The sequence below is a fragment of the Tenrec ecaudatus genome, chromosome 4 (assembly GCF_050624435.1).
Source record: "Tenrec ecaudatus isolate mTenEca1 chromosome 4, mTenEca1.hap1, whole genome shotgun sequence".
NCBI lineage: Eukaryota > Metazoa > Chordata > Mammalia > Afrosoricida > Tenrecidae > Tenrec > Tenrec ecaudatus.
Window position 1 is genome coordinate 73,192,512 of NC_134533.1, and position 20,920 is coordinate 73,213,431.

Genomic DNA, 20,920 nt, shown 5'->3' on the forward strand with positions numbered 1-20,920 from the left:
CCTAAGGAGCAAAGAAGCTGCCAGCTGGGCTTATGTTTCAAGACGTCTGTCCTCACCCTTGACCAAGAGATCTTGCAGGAAGCCCAGGGTGGGGGCTGGCGGGCACATCAAGAGGAGACCGCCGGGCGGTAACCAGAGCGTACTCCCTGCAGCCCGCCTGGGGTCTGCCGAGGTCACTTAAAGAGCCAGAAACTGCCAGGCTGGGCAAGGGTTCTCTCAGCATTTATTTCTTATAGCCATTTAAAAAGCTTGTTTGAAATATAGATCATCATATATATATTTTTATATATTTATATATAACATATAAAGAGGAATTGAGGCAAGCCACCCCAAAGAAACAGCTATGTTTTATAAATATTTCTGTAACTCCCGCATCCCAGAGGAAGGAAAAAAAAATTTACAACCCAAGCTAGTGGTTCCATGTGGTGGGGGGCTGGGGTGAGCCAGAGGCTGGGGTGGGGGCCCCAGTGGCTGTAGGCCTGCAGACCATTCCCAGGGCAGGCCGGCTCCTTCCCGAGAAGCAAAAGGTCAAGTCCATTCCAGTCTCACCAAGCGAATGCCCCTGGCTTCTTAAAACCAGCTTGGAGGGCAGCTGTGTGGGCACTCCTGCCCTCAGGCCTCTGCTGCCAGCTTAGTTATTTTTAATCTTGTCCATTTCCTTTGATGTCCCAGCCATCAGCCTTAGTGGACAGGCCTTCTTTTCCTGGTGGCTTCCAAGTGCGGGCAGAGTGCAGCCTGCGCCCTGGGGCGGGCGGGTGAGAAGTGAAGCCCACAGGAGTTTCTCCAGGGCCCTCAGGGTGGGACGTCTGTGCTCCAGGCTGGGCGGCAGCGGCCAGAGCCTCACTTGCAGACGTAGCGCTCCACGGTGCGCTCGCACTTGCGACAGGTGACGTAGCAGCACCAGTGGTACTTGCAGTGGCACCGCTCGACCACGCGGTCTGTGTAGGGGTTGTAGCCTCGCCCACAGCACATGAGGTCGCAGCTATCACTGCCGTTGGAAGTCTTGTTGCACTGCCTGCAGGTGGGGAGAGGGGGCGACGGGAGAGGGGGCTGAGTCGGTGAGCCTTGCTCCACTCAACCCGCTTATCCAACGGCCAGGGGCCCAGACTCAGGTTCCCTGGGAAGGAGTCTACCTTTTAGGAATCTTCGATAATCAGGGTGGTGTCGCTGGGGGCCCTCAAGTCAACTTCAATGTGTGGCCCCCCCTCAGTGCTGGCTTTCTGGAAACAAGTCACACTGCCGGTGGGTTCTAACTGCACACCTTTCTTTCTAACAGCGGGGGCTGCTGGGAGGTGTGACTGTCACCATGGCAATTCTGGGCACCTGTGACTATCTATCATCCACTGATGGTATGTATGTATGGTCCCCACCCTCTGGAGGTGGAACTGAGCCTCAGATGAGGGGAGCTGCCACATTCAGGGTCTGAACTGACAACATAACACAACAACGCAGCCCCCTCACTGGATCTAGGAAGACCCTCTGTCTGCTCTGGGTACTCAGAGTGCTGCCCCAGCCTCCTGGGTCCAGGCCCCCACCCTGGCTGTCTCACAGGCCTGACCTGGCTCCATCTTCACTCAGGCCCACCCGACCCCTCAATCTGGCCTCCAGATGGGAGCCAGAGCCTCCTCTGAGCCTGCCGCCCTGGCTGTGAGGAGCGAGCCCAAGATCGGCCCTCCCTCTCCTGGAGACAGGGCTGTGGGCTACGGAGGAAGCAAATGCTGGCTGGGCACCAACTATGTGCCAAACGCGTTCTCAGACACCCTCGCTCTGGTTCAATATTCTTTCAACCCTGGAGAACGCTCATATTGTGGAATGCTATTAGGGGGTCCACAATAAAAGAGTCCCACAAGCAAACACCTTTGGGAAACACCGGCTTAGCCAGAGCCTTCCCACCGGATCCTCTGGGCCTGGCACAGGTTATGTGAATCGCCAGAGAGGATGTCCCAGGTGTATCCGATAGCAGAACTCTGTTCTACAGCAGCACAGGGCTAGTCTGCAGACTCCTCTCTGGGAAATGCAGCCCTGGCCCTTTGGGGGTCGTGGGCTCCATTGAGGGGCTTCCTCATGATGAATCGGCATCTGTTGGGGCCCTGGCCTCAGCTTTGAGACTGGGGCCCTGGGGTCTGCAGGAGGAGACCCCCTAGAGAGAATGCCAGCCCACCTCACTCTGCTCAAAGGTTGTGCCTCTGAGGAGCAGGGTGTGAGCAGCGTGCAGACTTCCGGGGGCCACGGGCTGGCACTGGCCCCACCTCCCCTTGTCCTCATTGGTCCAGCGAGGGGGTTGTAGGACGTTTCTCCTGCCTTCTTTTGCTCACTGAGCGCGTGCTCTGTTGGGCTTTGAGGGCCACTCCAGGTCCACCCACCAGCACGGGCACACTGACCCTGGGGGCTAGGACCCCTCTCCATCACATCACTGCAGGGGAGAGGAGATGGGAGGGGGGTTCCCCAGAGGGAAAGAGGCTGCCGCTGGCAAGGGTAAAAGCCCCAGGCAGACCCTGAGACAGATCAAGGACTCTTCGGGAGGCAGTGATCTGCAGCTGAGCCTGGCAGAAGGAAAGGACAGTATGACAGGGCAGGGTCTACAGGAAGTGGGCACAGGGCTCTGCTGGTGGGCAGGGGTGGCTGGTGGGCAAACCAGGACCTGCAGGCAGCAGGGAGCCCCTGGGGGGGGGGTTCTTGAGGAGAGGAAGCAGGAGGGCAGACTAACATTTCAGAGCAAGTTAGAGCTCCAGATGCTCCCTAAATCGTATCTTTGAAAATTGAGATGCCTTTTAGACACTGACCGGGGAGCCGTGGCAGCCAGCAGCAGTCCATGGGACAGCCGGGTGAGGGTCAGGACATGGCCCAGAAATGCGGAGTCCACAGGCCATTGGGAAGATGTCCCCACCCTAGAGGAGTCCCAGGGTCTCGCCTGTGCGCTTGTCCACGAGGACTGAGGGCACCTCATTCCCAGTGTGGGGCCACTGCATGCCCCACTCCCCTCAGCCTGGCATGTCTTCACCCTCTGTGTGAGCAGGGTGAACTCTTCTCTGGACTCCACAGCCCACCCACCTCAAAACCCCCTCTTCTGTGAAGCCTGCTCTGACTCCAGCCCCCACTGCCTCGATGGGCCTCTGCACCGAGCACTAATGGCGACTGCCCATTCATTCCCAACTCCAGATGAGTCATGGCTTCTTCCCAACTCTGTCTCCCCCGCCAGGGGCCCACCTCCCTCGGGTGGGCAGGGGGTCTGTACACTACCCCAAACGCCAGTGGAGGCCAGCTGCGCACAGTCTTACCTGTCCTGGGTGCCGTGGGAGCCCACCTTCTCGTTCTTCATGCAGAAGTCGGGCGAACTCTGCAGGTAGACCAGTTCCGAGTCCTTCACGGGCCGGATATCCAGGTCCTTGGGCACCAGGTGCTTGCGGGTGCCCATGGGTCGGTGCACTACCTTGGTGGCCGACAGGTAGCGGGTCTTGAGGTCAGAGGCCACATCCCGCAGCTCCTGCAGCCCCTTCCAGCAGGTGCGGATGGAGCAGGAACCAGACACCCCGTGGCACTTACACTTCACTTCCAGGGAGGCACGGAGAGCCTGCGGATAGGGGAGGGCGTCGGGCTGGGCAGCCAGAGTTCCGCCCTGGCCCACCCGGGACCCTGGCCCTCGTAGCTGGGTGCCCTCGGGGCTCACCACCCCCTCTTGGCCTCAAGTGACGGAGCCTGTTGGCTCTAAGGCTGGGAAGTGGTGTGGGCCTGCTGTTCCTCCTCCAGCTGAGAGAGGCGGGCAGAAGACACTGGCATGTGCAGGGTGGCAGGTTCCACCCTCCTCTCTCCCGAGGGATATTGTTCTGCCACGTGACAGCATCAAGCAGGTAATGGGTCAGTCTTCCCAGGGAGGGGTCGCTATTCCCTCCATTTCAAAGAGGAAATGGGCTCATAGAGACTCAGCACGTGCCCAAGGCCGCCCAGCCAGAAACTCACAGAGCTGGGACTGCTCCGTGTTTTCTCCAATAGGAATGGGGCAATGTTAGGGGGGATAGGGAGGGGGGAAGAGAGGGTAGAAGTGATTGCCTGGGGCAAGGGCCCCTGGCCGGCTTGCTTCTCCTCCTGCCCGGTGACCCCTAACAAGCCGCTTCGGCACTGGTGCCTCTGTTGTCTTACGTGCACAGTGGGCCCAGCCTCCCTACCTTGCAGAGCTGTTGTGCGGGTGAAAGGAGAGGACGCAGGAAGGGCTTGTGTGAACTACGAAAGTTAAACTGGCATTAGTTTTTGTTTTCTGTTTTTAAATAATCTGTTTAAATAGTAATTGGGGTGGAGCAAGAGGAGGCTTGGATCAGGCTTGGTGAAACTGCTTTGGAAGTGACTCTGCCCACTGGCTTCAAGGGCCTCAGTTCCCCCACCTGTACCGGAGGAGCACAGAGCTTGATGCCTTCTAAGGTCTTTGTGTCATTAAACATCCTCTTTGCCCCGCCCTGGTGACACAGAAGCTGTGCCTCTGGTGAAGGTTGAGGCCTCCTGCCCCTGGAGAGTCACAGCTGCAGCAGGAAACCCCAGGGGGCATTGGGCTCCCTCCCACAGGGCCGCCAAGAGAAGGCCGAGGGGCTCAGGGCTCTGCGAGGCTGGCCTGTGTGAGGAGCTACAATGTTCCCAGGTCATTTGTGTCTATCCCCCACATCCAAGAGGTGAGGAAACTGAGGCACAGAGTGAGGGGATGCGGCCAGGGCATGAGCCCCACACAGTGCCAGGAATAGGGGACTGAGGGAGCCCACCTGGGTGTAAAACCTGGCATAGGCTGGGCACAGCTTGGCAGCAGAGGCTGCCCACCCTCCGGGAATAGGGAGAGGCTTTGAGTCAAAGGACAGATCAACTATGCTCAGTGCCTTAGCAGAATATGGGAGATGGGCCTTCCTGAGGGCCACCGTACAGGCCCTGCAGCTGTTGTTGATGGTCCCAGGGAGGTCCCGGATGCTGAGGGCACTCTGTGAGCTGCACTGAGAGAGAGGCCATGGGGCTGGTTCTTAGGGGTTCTGCTGAGTCCCCCAGCTCTGGGTACAGGTGCCAGAGCATGGGGGGTGGGAGTGGGGGGCAGAAGTTCTGGGTCCTCAGGCAGGTTTGTTACAGACCCACAGTGTGACTTAGCCTCAGGTTCCCCAACTGCCATGGCTGGCTGGCCTGGACACCCTGGGCCCCTCACATGAGGGAGGTCAGTGGGAGGAGGAGGTGAGGGCATGGGGGTCTCAGGGCCTGGGGTCCCACAGACCCAGGCTCCATCTTGTCTGTGTGATCTCAGCCAAGCAGACAGGCTCCTTGTGATACATCCTATGCCTCTGAGACATGGCAGAGCAGGGCTGCAGGGCTGCGATGATGGGTGAGTGAATGCTACACTGGCCGGGCAGCCCGAGCTGCTGGTAGGGACACCCCGCCCCCACCCCCAACTGCCATCAAGGCCATTCTGTGGGCCACTGGCAGCGACAGTAATTAGGTGCCTGGTTTTATTTGCATTTTCAAGAGCTAAAAAGACCCAGTGATTCACTTAGGCCATCACTCTCCTCCGGGCTTTTGTGCGATGAGGTGAGGGATGGATGATGATGAACTTGGGGAGACGCTGTGCTTTTGAGGCTGGGTGGGCTGGAGGCTGGGGAGAAAGCCCCCAAGAAACCCCAGGAAACAACTCCTTATTTGAAGGCGCTGTGACCCCCCCAGTCCTCTCCACACCTCTCCACCTGCCCCTGGCTCAGAGCTCCTGAAGAAGAGCCCGAGGGTCCCAGGAGAGGGCCCAGGGGAGCATCCCGTCATCCCACCATTTACAGCTGAGGCGAGAGAGGGAGTGGCCCGTCCAGGTCACACAGCAAGTTAGAGCCAGAGTCGGGGGCAGAACTCAGAGCTTCGGCTGCGTCTGCTCTGCCAACATTGTGCGACACCCACCCCCGCACCCACCCAGGAGCTGAGGGAGGCAGAGAGCAGCTGGGGCAGGGGTCAATCCGGCTGTCAGGGGCCCGCCCCCACCCCTCCATCAGTGCACACTGGGTGGCCCTGGTCTGGCCGAGGGGCGGCGGGTGGTTACCTGTCTCCCCACTTCACTGTTGTGTAGACGCATCAGTTTATTGGCTTGGGATCCTGTTTTTTTCACCTTCATAGGAGCATCGGAAAACTTGGCCCCCATGAGGAGCCCGTAGCTGAGGTTGTCCGCACATCCTCCCCAGCGGTTCCCGGGCCCGGGTGGCTCACCTGGGACAGGGCCGCAGGAGCAGCCGGGCAGGTCACCGGAGGTACAGGCCCGGGCGATGGCGTGGCTGATGGCGGCGGCCGACAGTGCGTACACGAAGGCCGACTCCCGGGTCCCTGTGGGGCAGGGGGTTCAGGATCACCGTGCCCCCCACCTTGGATCCACGCCTCTCTCCACCCTGGCCTGACTGTGTAGGGCTAAGTATGGAGTCCGAGTGGGCACTGGGCAGGGACTGTGACCATCATGCAGGCAGAGAGCAGCAATAGAGTCTCCCCCCCACCCCCCCACAGAGTCTCCCACAACAAATACACTCACCAGCTCACGCTCACTCCCACGAGCCAGTAGCCTCTCTCACAAGGCCCCCATTCTCCCACTCCCGGGCGAGCTCTCACACTCACAGTGCGGCACTCCTGCCTGCCCTACCCCACCTGGCTCCTGCACTGTGTTGGGGCCATTTTACATGCATATTCATTCACAAGTCTATTAATTCATTATTCTAATGAATATCTGCATCTATCAATTTGTCGTGAATCCATCCATCCATCCATCCATCCATCCATCCATCCATCCATCCATCCATCCATCCAGTCTTCCCCCATCCCAGCCAATGTGCACTCCTGTACCTCTCTCCAGGTCTAGCAGGTAGTTGGGGGCGAGCTCGATGGAGGAGCAGTTCCAGCGCATGTCAGCGAAGGCCCGGCGGCAGGCCTTCACGACCTCGCGGGCAGCGTGCACGATGGTGTGCATGAGCTCCAGGTTGCTGCGGCACAGCTGCACCTGTGCGGACACCAGGCCCTCCAGCTGTTTGCAGTGCTGCGTCTGGTTCAGCGCCAGGGCCGTGGGCGTCTTGGACAGCGCCCTGAGGACAGACAGAAGGCCATAAGAGGTGGTGCTGCCTCCCACTACCCTACTGCTCCCAGCCTTCTCCAGAGTGGTTTGAGGGGCCGGGGACTACCAGGAGACAGCCAGGAACCCCCAGAAGGCAAGTCGCCAGCATGCGCAGTGTCTTGGCTTCCCCTGTGACTTGAGCACCTCTCCCTGTGCTGATCACTAACCCTATAGGTGACGGTAGAACGGCCCCTGTGGGTTTCTCATCTTTCTCCGCTCCTCTGGTGGGTTCGAATCGGCGACCTTATGGTCAGCTGCCCAGTGCAGGACCCAGTATGCCACCAAAAGGATCCACTGGCCAGCAGTGAGTTGAGCTGAGTTGGTGCTGACAGTAAACAGTTGTTAAGTTCACAGACAACTCACCCCTCCCCTCGATGCTCACACAGCTGGAGTTGGAATTACAAACGTCATTCATTCCACACCGACTGTGTGCCAGGCACCGTGTTCAATGCTGCACTGTTGTAGTCATTCACACACTAGGTGCCGCAGCTTGAGCTAAAAGACCCCATGGCTATTTCATCCAGCCATTAGACCCAGGTATTTCCATGTTACTACTAAACCCACTTCTTAGGTCGCAAGTCCTATATACATGCTAAAGATGGTTATCTATGCTGTGATTGGGCAGACTGCCAGTAACTTCCTGCGAGATCTTAGAAAGCCCACTGCCTGTCTCTGGGCCTCGGCGTCTATAGCTGTAAGCTGTATTCCCCAGAAGAGGCTATGGTGCGATATTAAAACACAAGGCTTCCCTGGGGAACAGCATGGACGTACCCCCTGTGGAGAGGAGTGCAAATGCCGAGCCTTTGAGGAGGACCAACCTCACTCCCACTTCAGGCACGACTGGTGGAGGTCGGGGGAGGGGGGGTTATGGTCCCTGGTGATACAGGACCCAAAGGCTTCCCAGATTGGGCTCCGCTCAGAGCATGGCTCCATTCTAGAACTATCTTCCTCCGGGGATTGTCTGAGAAGCAGCCTCATTGGGCAGTACAAGTTACAGGGACCCCCAGCCCTTAAAGGGATCCACATGCACTCACTCTCAGCCCCACCCTCACCCTCCACATCAGGAATGCCCAGGGCAACCCAGCAAAGACCCTTTGGGGACAGGGTGGGCCGAGAGGAGGCTAATCTGCAGCCACAAGGACTGAGTGACACTCCTGTGTGGTAACAGCTGTCCTCACCCAGGTCCAGGGCTGAGAGCCGGGGAGCCCAGAGGGAGACAGCCCAGGGCTGCTGTGGAACAGGCTGTGAAACAGGAACACAGAAATAGGGTAGACCAGACTCTCCCTGCCTTCACTCCCCCCCCCCCCCCCCCCCCGCAGCCTGGAGCATCTTCCTAATGCAGAGAGCTTTTTCCCTTGGCTGCAACCACTGCCTGAGTGTGGACTGTTTCTCCTAAGCACCTGCTCTCCCAGGATCATCTGGCAAGGAGCATGATGCAGCCCCCCCCCCTTCCTCAGCAAGTCCCTGGTCCAAGGGCTGGAGAGACCCCTGACCAGGTACAAGGCCATGTCCCAGCTTGTGTTCCAGGGAAGAGCTCGGGCTTAGCGCACGGGCAGTGTGACCTTGGTCAGTATCCCAACCCCATTGGGCCCCGGGGTCCTCATCGATGACAGGGAGATGCTTAACTCTACTTCAGAAGGCTACAGCAAGCCTTTGAGAATACCTGTAAAGCATCTGGAACATACACAGGTAGGTTTCCCCGCCCCTGTGCTAAGGCAAATCCAGGACCATACTAGAGGGAGTCAGAAGATACGGGAGTTCTAGCTCAAGCTTTGCCCTCTAAGTGCTGTGTAATCTTGGGTACAAGGCTGCCTGTCGGGCCATCGGCTACAAATGGGGGACTCCCTGTGCTGTCAGGGTCTTGTCAGCTCTGAATGCGATAGTACAGGTTCTATGAAATGGTGCCTAAGGTCCCCCCCACCCAAGCCCGGTGGGGTAGTGGGTTATGCTGCGAATCACAAGGCCAGCAGGTCCAACCCACCAGCTGCTCCATGGGTGAAAGATGAGGTTTCTGCTCCTGAAAAGAGTTATACTCGCAGAAACCTACAGAGGCAGCTCTACTCTTCTCATAGGCTCAGTACAAGTCAAAATCGATTCGATGGCAGTGGAGTTCATTTTGAGTCTCGAGGCTAATTTACTTCCTCCTGCCTCTGGTTCTCTATCCTTCCCTGCCTACCCTAAAGCCACCCAAATAGGGACCTTCCCAGAGATGCAGGGAGCAGGCTGAGGCTCCTGCGGGAAGAGAGGAACACACAACCCGGCTTGTCTGCAACAATTGTCCTGAGCGGCCCCCCTCACGGTGAACCGTGACCCAGCCTCTGATCCCCGCACCGTGCGAAGAGGCAGGTCTAGCACATGTGGCCCCCAGGACCCAGCACAGGGAAAAGCCCCAACCCAACCCTGCCTGTGCGTGCTGGCTTTTGGACTGGAGACTGCCTACACTGGGGTCCAGGACCCTCCTGTGGGATTCCATCCCCTGCAGTCTCCACCTCAGGGCGATTCTTGGTTTTTAACAGCCCCAGCTCCTCCACCCAAAAAGGAGTCCAGGTCGCGTAGTGGTTATAAGTGGGGCTGTGATCTGAATAGTGGCCAATTCGAAACTACCAGAAACTCCATGGGAGAAAGACTGGGCTTTCTACTCCCATCCACAGTTGTCTTAGAAACCACAGGGAGCAGCCATGAGTCAGCATTTGGCACCTCCACCCAGCAGCACTTGTAGGTACGTATACACACACACACACACACACACACACACACACACACACACACACACAGGAACTGCAGTCCTTCTCACAAGGCCCAGAGGTGCTGGCCTGGCGGACATCATGACATGCTCTTTGTACAGAGACTGGTCCTGAGGCCTGACCAGAAGCTGGCCTCCCCCTGGGGCTCTAGGACTGCCTGCTCCTGTCCTTTGGGCCCCCTCTCTGTTGAGCACTGGGCTGGAGCCATCAACACCTAGTCTGTCCTGAGCCTGCTCTGCCTCCCACCCTTGCGCAACCTCCTTCCCTTCCCTTCCCAGTCCGTAGCCTGCCCCCAACCTATTTTCTCTGCTGTCAAATGGGAATGATTCCATGAGATGCAGCTAATAAAACAACAGCCCCCAAATGCCCAGGACCGAGCCCCCCCAGGGGGGAGGCCAGTTAGACAAAGGGGCTACTACTTCCTCTGCTTTCCCCTCTGTTCCTGCTCCCACCAAGACCTGGGAGAGTACCCGCCACACCTTCCCTTGGGGTTACCCCCTAACCACCACCCCACCTCCCCCCTCTGTCCCTGGCAAGGACTGGAGCTGGGCTCTGCTTAGGGGGCCCTCCTGGAGTCCCTGCTTTTCTATCATTGTCAAGAGACACTGGTGTGACTGACAGGCTTCCCCAGGGCAAAGAGGGCAAACAGGAAGTTACTGGGGAGACCCCTGGTGGGCTGAGGGGGCGGGTGCAGAAACCAGGGACTTGCTGTGGGGGGGGCAGTGTGGGGGTGCCCCAGCCATGAACTGAGCCACCAGCAGCCAGCAAGGGAGCAGGGTGCTTGCAGGAGGCTGTGCAGCAACATTCCACTGGGAGGAGGGCCACTCAGTCATCTGGTAATTAGTGGTAATGACCGTTTCTAACTAAGCCCCCCTTGGGGAGGTAATCAAGGATTAGAGCTGGGGAGTTGCCCGTCTGGACATCTTGCTGGGCCTGCCTCACTTCAGCAGACCCCCTAATTGAAAACATTTTGGTTTATCTGGGGGTGGGAGCAGGGGGGAGAGGGTGAAGAAGGGACAGAAGAAGAACAGAGGGGAGAGAGAGTTCACAGGAGAAGCCTGTGTCAGGGGTCTGTGGGGGAGGCCTGGGCACGGAGGGCATCTCTCATTCCAGGGTTGGGGGTCTCCTGGAACGGGCTCGGGACCAGGGCATGAGACCTGGATTCCAACTCTGCTTGGGTCTCTCACTCACTCAGTGGCTTTGGGCAAGTCACAGCTCATCCTGGTGCCTCAGTTTCCCCATCTGTCCTGTCTCATGCCCGCCACCCATGTGCAGCCTCCATTGGTGACAGCTTTTTTTTAGGGTCACACCAGCTTGACGACTGGCTTTGGCAGCCACCCATCATGGGGCCATCATCCCCCCCCCTCTCTTCCTGAGACCCCCAGTCCATCTCCATACCTGGGTGGTCCTCCTCCCTCAGAGAGGCTGGTGGGTATGCACTCTGTGGTTGGTTAGCAGCCCCGCACTTAACCCACCATCCTGCCAGGACGCCTTTATCGATCCACCTAAGACTCGGACAGCAGTGACTGGCTCGCTGTCCTCTGGCTCCATTCCTTCCCGGGCTTCCCCCACTATCTGAAGCTCTAGCAAGAGTCTCATCACTACATACTATTTGTCTCCATAGAAACTGCTTGCCTGGATTCCCATCTCACAGTCACCAATCACCAGGTAAGTCCTGCAACCTCTCTGTACCTTAGTCTCATTTGTGACATGGATTGGGGGTAGTGGTGGTAGTGGTGAACATATCATCTATCTCATAGGACTTTTATCGAGATTAGATAGCTAAAGTTTAGAAGCAATACCTGGCAAATCACAACAATACTATTCTGGGGCATTGACTCTTAGCCTCCCAACGCCCTGGAATTTTCAATGTATTACTGTCCAGACACTGCAACTTTTGCTCAAGTTATTACTTCAGGTGTTGCGCCTGTTTCACAGCTCACTGCTGTCTATTCAACTCCTACTTATCCTTCAAAGCCCCAGACCCAAAGTCCCCTCCCAATAAAGTCTTTGCCGATGCTTTTCGGAGGTGTGTAGTACTTCCACTCTGGGCTCTCATTTGTGGTGTTTGCATGTCAGACATCCCTCAAAAGGCTGTGAGCCTCTTTAGGGCAGGGGCTTCTTTAGTTGTCCCCAGTTCTGGGACAGCATGAGGAGTGGCATGTGGGGGTAGGGGTTAGCCAGTCATCTACTCTAGGACCTCTCCCATGCATGCCAATTTGGGGAGGTGGAAGGAGTCACACGTACTTCTCAGAGCCTCCATCTACCCACTGCAGGACTGGGGTAACAGCAGTGCCGCTCCCCAATGTTCTCAGGAGCAGATGGTGCCACCCAAACATGATTCTCAACCCCTGATATTCCCTGAGTTCTTCAGAAAATCCCAAGCCTCCCTTGGTGTTTTCATCTGTACAACGGTGGCAGGGGAGAGGAGGCCTTAAACTGTCCCCCATAAAGTTCCTTAGAGAGATCTGGGGAAAGCTGGTGCCCCAGGGCTGGGAGACCACGGAGCCCAGGCTTTCTCCTGACAAACTAGAAACTGTAAGATGGGGTCCCCTTCTTGAATCCCCAATTAATCGATAACTCAGCCGCAGTAGGGCTGATGACCTTGAGACTGTTTACTGGCTGCCCAGCCCTGACCTATCTCATCTTCCAATTAATCCCAGTCCACTGACCCTCCCAGTCCCCATCATGTGTTCCCTCCAGTTTATCTGTGCTGCTCCCTGCCCCCACCCCAAATTCCCTGGCTATTGCTCCAGGAGCTCCAAGCTTCGACCCCCCCCCCAACTCCCCCTACACCTCAAAGTACCCTCTTCCTGACACTGTCCAGCCTGCCAAGCTTCAAGCAATTTCTCAGGCCCAGCCTAGAGGTACTTCCACTTTCAAAGTCTCCTCTGAGCCTGAAGTCTAGGCCCCCCACCAGGTGGACTCCCTCTCCTCTGGGCCCCCACCACTCTGGTCTCTTCTAAGGCCCCTGGACACTTCTGCCCAGCTCAGAGTTATTTACGGCCTGGGCTTATCTCTCCCTACCTTCCTCCAGGAAGGGGCTGGGTTTACTGCCCACTCCCCTCTCCCTAGACACCAGCCCTGGCCCCCGATGGGGCCGAAGGGAGCGCTCTCCCACCAATTCCTCCATTAATTTATATCTGCAGGCAGACCGGTCACATGTGCACAGCACATGCCTGTTTATGACGTTCTTTCATGAGCCTCTTCTCATCTGATCTGACCGGTGCGTCCTACCCTCCTTTGACGGAGGAGGAGGGAACGCGGCTTCCACAGACGTGACATCCCCAAGGTCACCCAAGTGAAGAGGTCTGGACTGTGTTTGAGGACCTCCTGCTGGGGTCAGAGCAAGCACAATACCAGGTGGCAAACCCTCTGGGCTGTGCGCCCCTGAAGGGTCTGTTTCCAGCTCCATAGCTGCCTGGCTCCCTCATGCTTCATCACCCCAGCCCCACCGCCCTGGGGGCAAGGGTGACCGTCCCCCCATTTCACAGAGGGGGGAAAGGGAGGCTTAGGAAGGATGACTTGCCTACCACCCCCACGCCAAGTTCAGCTCCCGGCTCCTGGGCGTGCTCGCCAGTTCCTGTGCCAGGGGTCCCCCTAACTCTCTCTGCCACCCCAGCCGCCCGTCCCGGGGCCCGACGTGTAGACGCGGAGCCCCTACTTACAGCCACTTGATGCCATAGCACACGCCGGTCTGCAGGGCAAGGGCGAGGAACAGTGCCTCGCAGACCAGCGGCCGCGCCCTCATCGCTGCGCGCCCGGCACGCCGGACCCTTGGGGAGCCGCGCCGAAGTCCAGCAGCGCCCGGAGACCCTGCTCCTCCTGCGCGCACGCCGCCTGCAGCGGGGAGAGCGGAGGCGGAGGGTTAAGGCGACTGGCTGGGCGGGGGACGTTTTATTCAAATTACAAAGGAGGGGTCGGGCCCACGGAGGCTGGGCGCGCGGCGGGCGTCGCCTCCCTCAGGCCAGCTCGAATTACCTGGGTGCCGCCGGGGCACGGCCCTGCGCGCGCCGCCCGAGGTCCCCGCCGCGCGGCGAGGAGCGCGAGGACCCGGGACGCCAGGAGAGAGCGGGGAGAGGGAGCACCTCGCAAACTGAGGCGCGCGAAGAACTGGCGGCGGAGGGAGGTCGAAACCCAGGTGGACACACCGGCGAGGAGGAGGCCGCGGGCGAGGAGGGCCCGGGGCGCAGGCTCTGGGCCCCGTAATACTGATTATTCGTTATTACATTATTCGATTCTTACCCTCCCGGCCCTCAATAAACAATTAGCTCTTATAAAGACTAGGCACCTGACACTCCCGGCTTCTCAGTGAGATAGGTACTACCACTGTCCCCCATCTCCTGGATGGGGAAACTGAGGCCCAGAGAGCCGGGGAATCAGGCCCCAAGAGAAAAGAAGGGAATGAGACTTGCGCTGGGCATGCGCTCCATGGACGGCGAAGGGGAGGATGAGCCACTAGGAGCAAAACTCGGTGCAGAGGAGCTGTTAGGGCCCAGAGCCCCAGACCCTCTCCAGCCGGTCCCTCTCGCCCCCCCACCCCCCCAACCTTGGGCGCTCGGTGCGGCGGCGGGACCCGCACGGGCAGCGAGACGCGCCTCCGGCCGCCAGGCGGCGCGCTCGGCCGCGAGGAGCCCGGACCCCGCCTTCGGGCAGCCCTCCGGCCTCTTTCTGCGGCTTTTTCCTTTCCCCTCTTCATTCTCACCTCATTAACTCCCTTTCCAGCTTCTCCCAAATTTACTAACACCTGGCTCGCCCGGAGTCACACGCAGCCCGGCCCCTCTCCCCCGGGGAGCAGCAGAGACAAAGAGATTCCTTTCCAAAGGGTTTGGGGGAGTCGGAAAGAGGAGGCGCCGGCTGCCGGTGGAGGTGGAGGTGGGGGACGCTGGAGCAGGAGGGGAGATTCTCATCTGGTTGCAAGAGCTAGGGCGAGCGCTGCAGTACCCCTTTGGAAACGCGTACGGTTCCTCAAAAACAAGGGGCCGAGACTAGAGGAAGCGTCCCCTGAGATCTCCGCAGGCTTCCGCTGGCTTGCGGGCCCTGGAACTCCCTGCTGGCTAACATGTTTTCGCGATTGCGTATACCTGCGTGCATGTGTGTGCTGTAAACACATGCGGATGTGAAGGCCTGCTGGTTTCTGACGTTTTTCCAGCATGACACAAGGGAAACTTCCGAGTTACATGTCCCCACCCCCATCCTCCTCAGAACCCCCAAGGAAAGCGCCCAAGCCGGGCGCTGGGCAAGTCTGGGGGTCTCTACAGGCTGTCAGTGTAACTGCGCCCCCTCTTCCCACCCACCCTGTATGAGTCCAAACCCTCTGCCCTACAGGCTCACCACTTTATTCAGAATGGGCAAAAACTGTCACCTGGAGATGGGCAATGGGGTGGGTCAAAGATCTAATTACTATCTGTCTCCCCTGTTACCCCCTACCCCAATGGTGCCCATCACTCCTGGGTGGGGAGGAGGTTGGTGCTGCACCAGCGGAGGAGAAGGCAAGGGGGCTGGGGGCTCACACAGGAGATCCCTGCCCAGCCCAACTCACCCAGAGAGAAGGGTGGCCGCCTGCCTGGGACACTCGCGGACCAAGGCGATCGGGTGACCAGCTACCCGAGCGACTGTCTCAGAGGCCCCAGCGGTCTGGAGCTTCTCCCTTGGCCGCCCTAGCAAGCATCTGCCCGCGCGCGTCCGGGACAGCGGCGTGGGGCCCGGGGCACCCTCGGTTGCTTCCCGCGGGCCAGGGCGCACCCGCTGCTCGCGCTCCTGGCCCGCTAGGAGGCGCGACGCTCCGGTTCGAGATGGGGACCGCAGACACAGCCCGCGTCCCGAGACTGACTCTTCTTACTGGGCCTCGGGGGCCGGGTCTAGCGCGGGGCTTGGAGTAAGTGCCCCGCGGCTCCGGTCGTTCTATCAGACGCCCGCGGGCTGTGCTGAGCTCGGAGCTGCTGGTCCGGCGCAGGGCCTCCTCCCTGGGGCTTAGGCGCGACGTGCGCCCACCGCGGCCACCCGAGTGCGCTATCCTCCGAGCGCTACGTGGACTCTACTATCGCCGCTGGGGGAAAGGCCCCGGCCACCCCGCCGGGGAGCCGGGCCGCCGCAGGCTGCGCACAAGCTGGCGCCGCTGCAGCCCCGCTCGGCCAACAGGTGGCTGTAAGGCTTGGGCTCTGGGAGTTCCTGGAAACCAAGCCGGCAGTTACCTGTAGAGCCTCCGCTGCGAACGCCGCCGGCGCGGGGGCCGTGCGCTCGCGGGGCGGAAGGTCCGCGCCCGCAGGCCTGAAGCCTCGGGCCGCGCCGCGTGCCGCCCGGAGCCGAGCTGGCGGGCGGGTGACACCTAGAGACCGCTTCAAGGTTACCTGCGAGGCGGGGCGAGGCCGGTCCCGTAACCCGGCTTTGACCCCAGCCCCGAGTCTTGCGAGATCTGTCAGCTCTGCGACGGACACTGTGCGCCAGGTCACCCGGGCCGCGTTATTTTGAGAGCGGACAGATAAGAGCAGGGGAAGCTGGGGGTATTTCGCTTCTACCAGTCCGCTGGAGCCGGACCCTGCGCGCCCCAGGACAGCAAAGGACTGGTGGCACCTCGGCGTCGGGGAAGGGGTGTGAGGCTTGCATGCGAGCTCAGCCAGATGCGCCGCGAGGACGAGGGCCGGACTCCCCTCCCTGTTCCCCAGCCTCGAGCTCAGGTCCGTAAACAAACCCCGGGTTCTCCCCCTCCCCCGCCGCCTACGGGGCTATTCTTAAAGCGAGACAGCGGCTCCCCACCCCCACCCCTACCCAACTGGTGGCTTAAGAGGCGGTAGGAGCTGCCGAATTTCTCTACCCTTGGCCCCTCGCTCCCACTTGGCCACACACACCCTTAGCCGGGAATCCAAGTCTCCCACCCCCGGGATGTCTAGGGCGTGACCTCATCCGCCCGCCGCAGGGAAGAGAGGGGGTCGACTCGTAGAGAGGAGGGGGCAGCAGACTAGGGAAGACTTGGGGTCGCGGATAGGAACTGCACAGCCCACCCTCCATCATGCACCCTCCTAACTCCTCCACCCCCAGCCCCCAGAAGCTGCGCTCCATCGCAGGAGCTGCAGAGACACACCAACTGGGGCTTTGTTAGCACCCTGGGGAGTGGGTACCCAAGGGGTTCGCTGAGGGTGCGAGAAGCTCCGCACCCCTCGGGATCGGGAGCTCCCAATCTCAGAGGGTCCCCGCAGAACGTCCGCCCGCCGAGGCCAGTGCTCACCTCCGAGGGCGCTCGCCGGGCCCCCGCTGCCCCGGCCGGCTCTGCGAGCTGTAAGAGCGGCCCCAGCGGGCCGGGGCGCACTCGGGGCTGTGCAGGAGGCAAGCGTGCCCTCTTCGAAAAGTGACCGGAGAAGGACGCCCGCGATCCCGGCCAGCGGGGGCCGCCTCTGGGCGGACTCGAGTCTGCGGCGGACGCGGGCTGCTCCCGGCTGCGCTCGACTCTCCCTGCCTGCGCTCGCTCGCTCGCCCGCCCGCCCGCGTGAGCTCTCCCAGAAGCCGGGCGCGCTCTCCTGTGCAGGGCGCTGGGACTGCTTTATAAGGCGCGGGCGGCCACTTTGATCCGCCCACGTCAGCGCGCCCCCACCGGGTGGCGCGGGCCGCCCGCTCGCGGCGGGGGCGGGGTCTCGGTGGACCCCACGGACTAGGCGCCGGCCGCGGCGGCTGCCAGGGAGGCCCTGGCACCTGGACTAGTTAAAAAGGGAGGCTGGCTAGATAGAGCTGACGTTTGTGTCTGCTGCTTGCCTGCCACAAAGATGCCTAGCATCTTCACAGCCACCCGCAGGGAACGTCAGCCCATCCCTTTCTACCGAGGTAGGAACTGAGGCTCAGGGCAATCCGACGAACTAGATCTCAGCCTGGATATGGTCCTCAGCGTGATTTCCCCATTACTCTTGGCCTCAAAGGAACGGGGTCCAGCAAGCTGCCCTTTGTAAACTTTATGAGCTAAGCGTCCTAGCCCCTAGGGTGAGTGGGGGGTTGGGGAGCGGTCTGGGCACCTTGGCTCCCACAACACCAGCAGAGGACCGCGTTTCAAGGTAGCTCCAGGAAACACCTGTGTTGGGCTGCAGTTATGCCTCCAGGGTCACCTACCAGGGAAGGATTGGGTGGGAGCTTTGGCTCCCAAGGCTGATCCCCACCCAGGGGGATTGCTGATTGCCAGCCAGTTCAGGTGCTGCACTCTCATTGGCCTGTGAACTCCTAAGAACTCCAATTCCAGGTTGTTCCCCAAGATGGCCTAATTTATTGACTGGAGGGGACTGGAGAGTCAGTGAAGTGGTCTCACAAAATGCCTGAGGCTCTTTCTTCCATTCTGTGCAGATACTTGCAAAGTGGGACCCACAGGCTGCCCTACACCTGGTTGCAGGTATGTTTAGGCACCCAGTGTGCATAGCAGACTCCCAGACCCACACATGCGCGTGCACACACACACACGCACACACATACACCCAGCCCTTCTAGAACCAGGGCTAGGACATACCACCCCACAAATGCTTACAAACACACTAGGGAGATTGTTGCACATGTCTTATGACCACACCTCAGGAGCACCTATCTGTGAGATGGCCATCTGCTTGTCATGGAGACAAGAGAGAGCGCAAAGCTGGACCCCAGCTAAGCTATGCACTAACACAGGCTCTCCATACCCACAGGGGGTCATATAGCCCCAAGCGTGATCCACCAAGTGTGTGTATACAGCTACACATGGTCCCAGGAGCGTTCTTGTGAGCACACGCAAGGACACCCCATTATCTCCTGCATCTTCGAGGCCCACCCCCTTATGAATGCTATGGACAGGCTTGGACTTTTGCGTGGGTTGGTGTCTCAGAGTGGGGCACTAAGTGTGCTTCACTTAAGTGGCTGAGGTGTGTGTGTGTTTGTGTGTGTGTGTGTGCGCAAGACTCCCCATAGGAGCCTTCTGCCTGACGGCCCCCTCTCTGAACCCCATTTTTCGCACATTTGAGAATTGAGATCTCCAAACATCTGCATATGCTGCACGCCAGCCAGACAGACTTCTGGTTGGAGGAGAAACAGAGCCCAAGAATGGCTTTGACCAAACTTTTTTTTTTTTTCATAGACTGCTTTTAAAGAGCAGTTTTAGGTTTATTTGCAGGGAAGTGACAAAGAAAGTACAATTCCTATCCTCCATCTTGGCCTTTTTCTTCTCTTAGGAACATCTGCATTTGTGTAGTCGGGACGTTTGCCCCAGTGCTACGTGTTCATCATGCCCAAGTCTACATTAGGGCTCACTCCTTGTGTAGTGTGGTCCTCTGGGTTTTGGAAACTCCGAATTTTCTATGTCCACTTTAGCAGTATCACACAGAATAGGTCCACAACTCTAAAAATGTGTTTCACCTCCTCCTCCCTTCTCCTGCACCCCTGCCCCTATTTTATTTTGAGCTGCATGATCTTGAGTTAAATTCCCGAGCCTTTGTTTTTTCATGGGTAAATGAGAATGAAGACAATCTCATCCAATTCAGCATCTTCCAAGGTGGATTAGCACCCTCATTTCACAGATGTGACATCTGAGGCTCACATGCAGGCTGTATTGGAACCCAGGTCTCTCTGGTACTCCCTCCCCAACAGATGGGAGAAGAACGCTCCCTTTCCTGAGGTCCCTTAGGGAGTTGGGGTGAACAGAAACCAGGTGAGGTCCCAGAGCTCCGACAGCCCAGCCCTGGCCCCTCTGGCCACTCTCAGCCACTCGGCTGGGTCCTGCCCTTCAGTGGGACCCCAGGATCAGTTCAGACTGGAAGCCCCACTCTGGAAGGGGCTATGACCAAGTAAGGGCATCAGCTAGGAAATCTGTAGGGACAAGATCAGTCTCCCCATTTGTACAGTGGGGAGTATTTAATCAGCTCGGACATGCTGGAATTCTGGGAGACATCTGGGAAAAGAAGACTCTTTTCTCATCTTTAGAACCAGCTGCTCTTCCCTGTCCCTCCTTCCCGCTATCCAGCCCTCCTGCAAGGCCCCTGTGTGTCAGTTCAGTCCACTCCGGCTGGTCCAAGATGGGCTTGCCCTATTCTTATTTTACTCTGCGCAGCCCAGGAGGCCGGGGGTGAGGGTGGGGGGCTTGGCTACTGGGGTAGAGGTTAATACATTCCCCTTTCTCCCCTTTATTACACCCCCACCCCTGCCGTGATTCTGCTTATCTGATTGTCCAGACGGGCTTCCTGTCAGCCCCAAACCCCCCACCCTTGCATGCACGCTGCCCAGAAAGGCACCCAGGCTGAAAGGCCTTGGGGGGTGAAGACCTCTCCTGACCCCTCCACCCACCTCAGCTTCCCTCCGTTGGGGCCCAAACCTTTGTGGGAATGGGTGGGGGTGAGACAGCTCTGGTTGGGCCCTTTAATCCTGTCCCTAGGTTACTGTGTAATTATTCTCAGGCCCTCACTGAGTGCCAGCCACCCGTGTATAAGTGAGAGAGGTAGACTGGATAATTCCCAAGGTGCTCTAGAACCTGGGTCTTATGTCTGGTGACCTACCTGTGCCCTGGGCTGTTCCGTGCACCCGGCCAGGGCAGCCCACCCAAATGCCTTCCCTCCCCTCCCCCTACCCACTGGGCAGGCTGGCTTCCCCGGAGTTTCTTGTGGTTTCGGCATGATGGGGAGGGCAGGGCAAAGACCCCCTCATTTTCTAGGTAGGAGGTGGGATGAGACACCCCCCATCCCCAGCCATGGGTGCCTTTTGCTCATCGATTTTCTACGACATCTATATTGTCATCATTAGCAGTCAAGTTAGCTTCAGCTAACACTGATCCCTTGTGACAGAGTAGAACTAACAACCTCATGGTTCACAGCTGAGTGCTTAACCGGTGTGCCACCAGGGCTTCTTTAAAGGGTGCCTTTGGGAGGAAAAAAAAAAAGGCCCTGCTGGGCAGGCGGAAGGGCACGGTGTGTGGGCAGACGCCTCCTCCCCCTCTGGGCTGGGCATGCCCCATGGTAACCAGAGGACAGCTTCTGGGTACAGGGCAGGGCCGGTCTCTGTAGGTGTGTTAGTCCAGGGAGACTAGAGAAACAATTCCAGAGACACTCATAGGTGTATAAGAAAGAGCTTTATATACACGAGCAGTTAAATACTG

General features: G+C 58.9%; 1 protein-coding gene across 1 annotated transcript; it reads right to left on the reverse strand.

The window, feature by feature from the left end:
• Positions 1–206: 206 nt before the first annotated feature.
• On the reverse strand, positions 207–17,336 carry WNT11 (Wnt family member 11). Its single transcript, XM_075546298.1, has 6 exons — positions 17,060–17,336; positions 13,503–13,674; positions 6,826–7,061; positions 6,041–6,318; positions 3,279–3,571; positions 207–1,015 (listed from the first exon to the last, which is right to left on the reverse strand). The coding sequence occupies exons 2-6, from the start codon at positions 13,583–13,585 to the stop codon at positions 841–843; spliced, it is 1,065 nt and encodes a 354-aa protein (XP_075402413.1). The 5' UTR covers positions 13,586–13,674; positions 17,060–17,336; the 3' UTR covers positions 207–840.
• Between the last annotated feature and the right edge of the window lie 3,584 nt (positions 17,337–20,920).

What these genes read in the sequence shown, in the direction of transcription:
- WNT11 (XM_075546298.1), bottom strand. Translation starts at nt 13,585, where the DNA reads ATGAGGGCGCGGCCGCTGGTCTGCGAGGCACTGTTCCTCGCCCTTGCC. An exon ending in ACAGTGAAGTGGGGAGACAG is followed by an intron (nt 3,572 to 6,040) that starts GTAACCACCCGC and finishes CCCTATCCGCAG; the next exon opens with GCTCTCCGTGCCTCCCTGGA. An exon ending in TCCCACGGCACCCAGGACAG is followed by an intron (nt 1,016 to 3,278) that starts GTAAGACTGTGC and finishes CCCCACCTGCAG; the next exon opens with GCAGTGCAACAAGACTTCCA.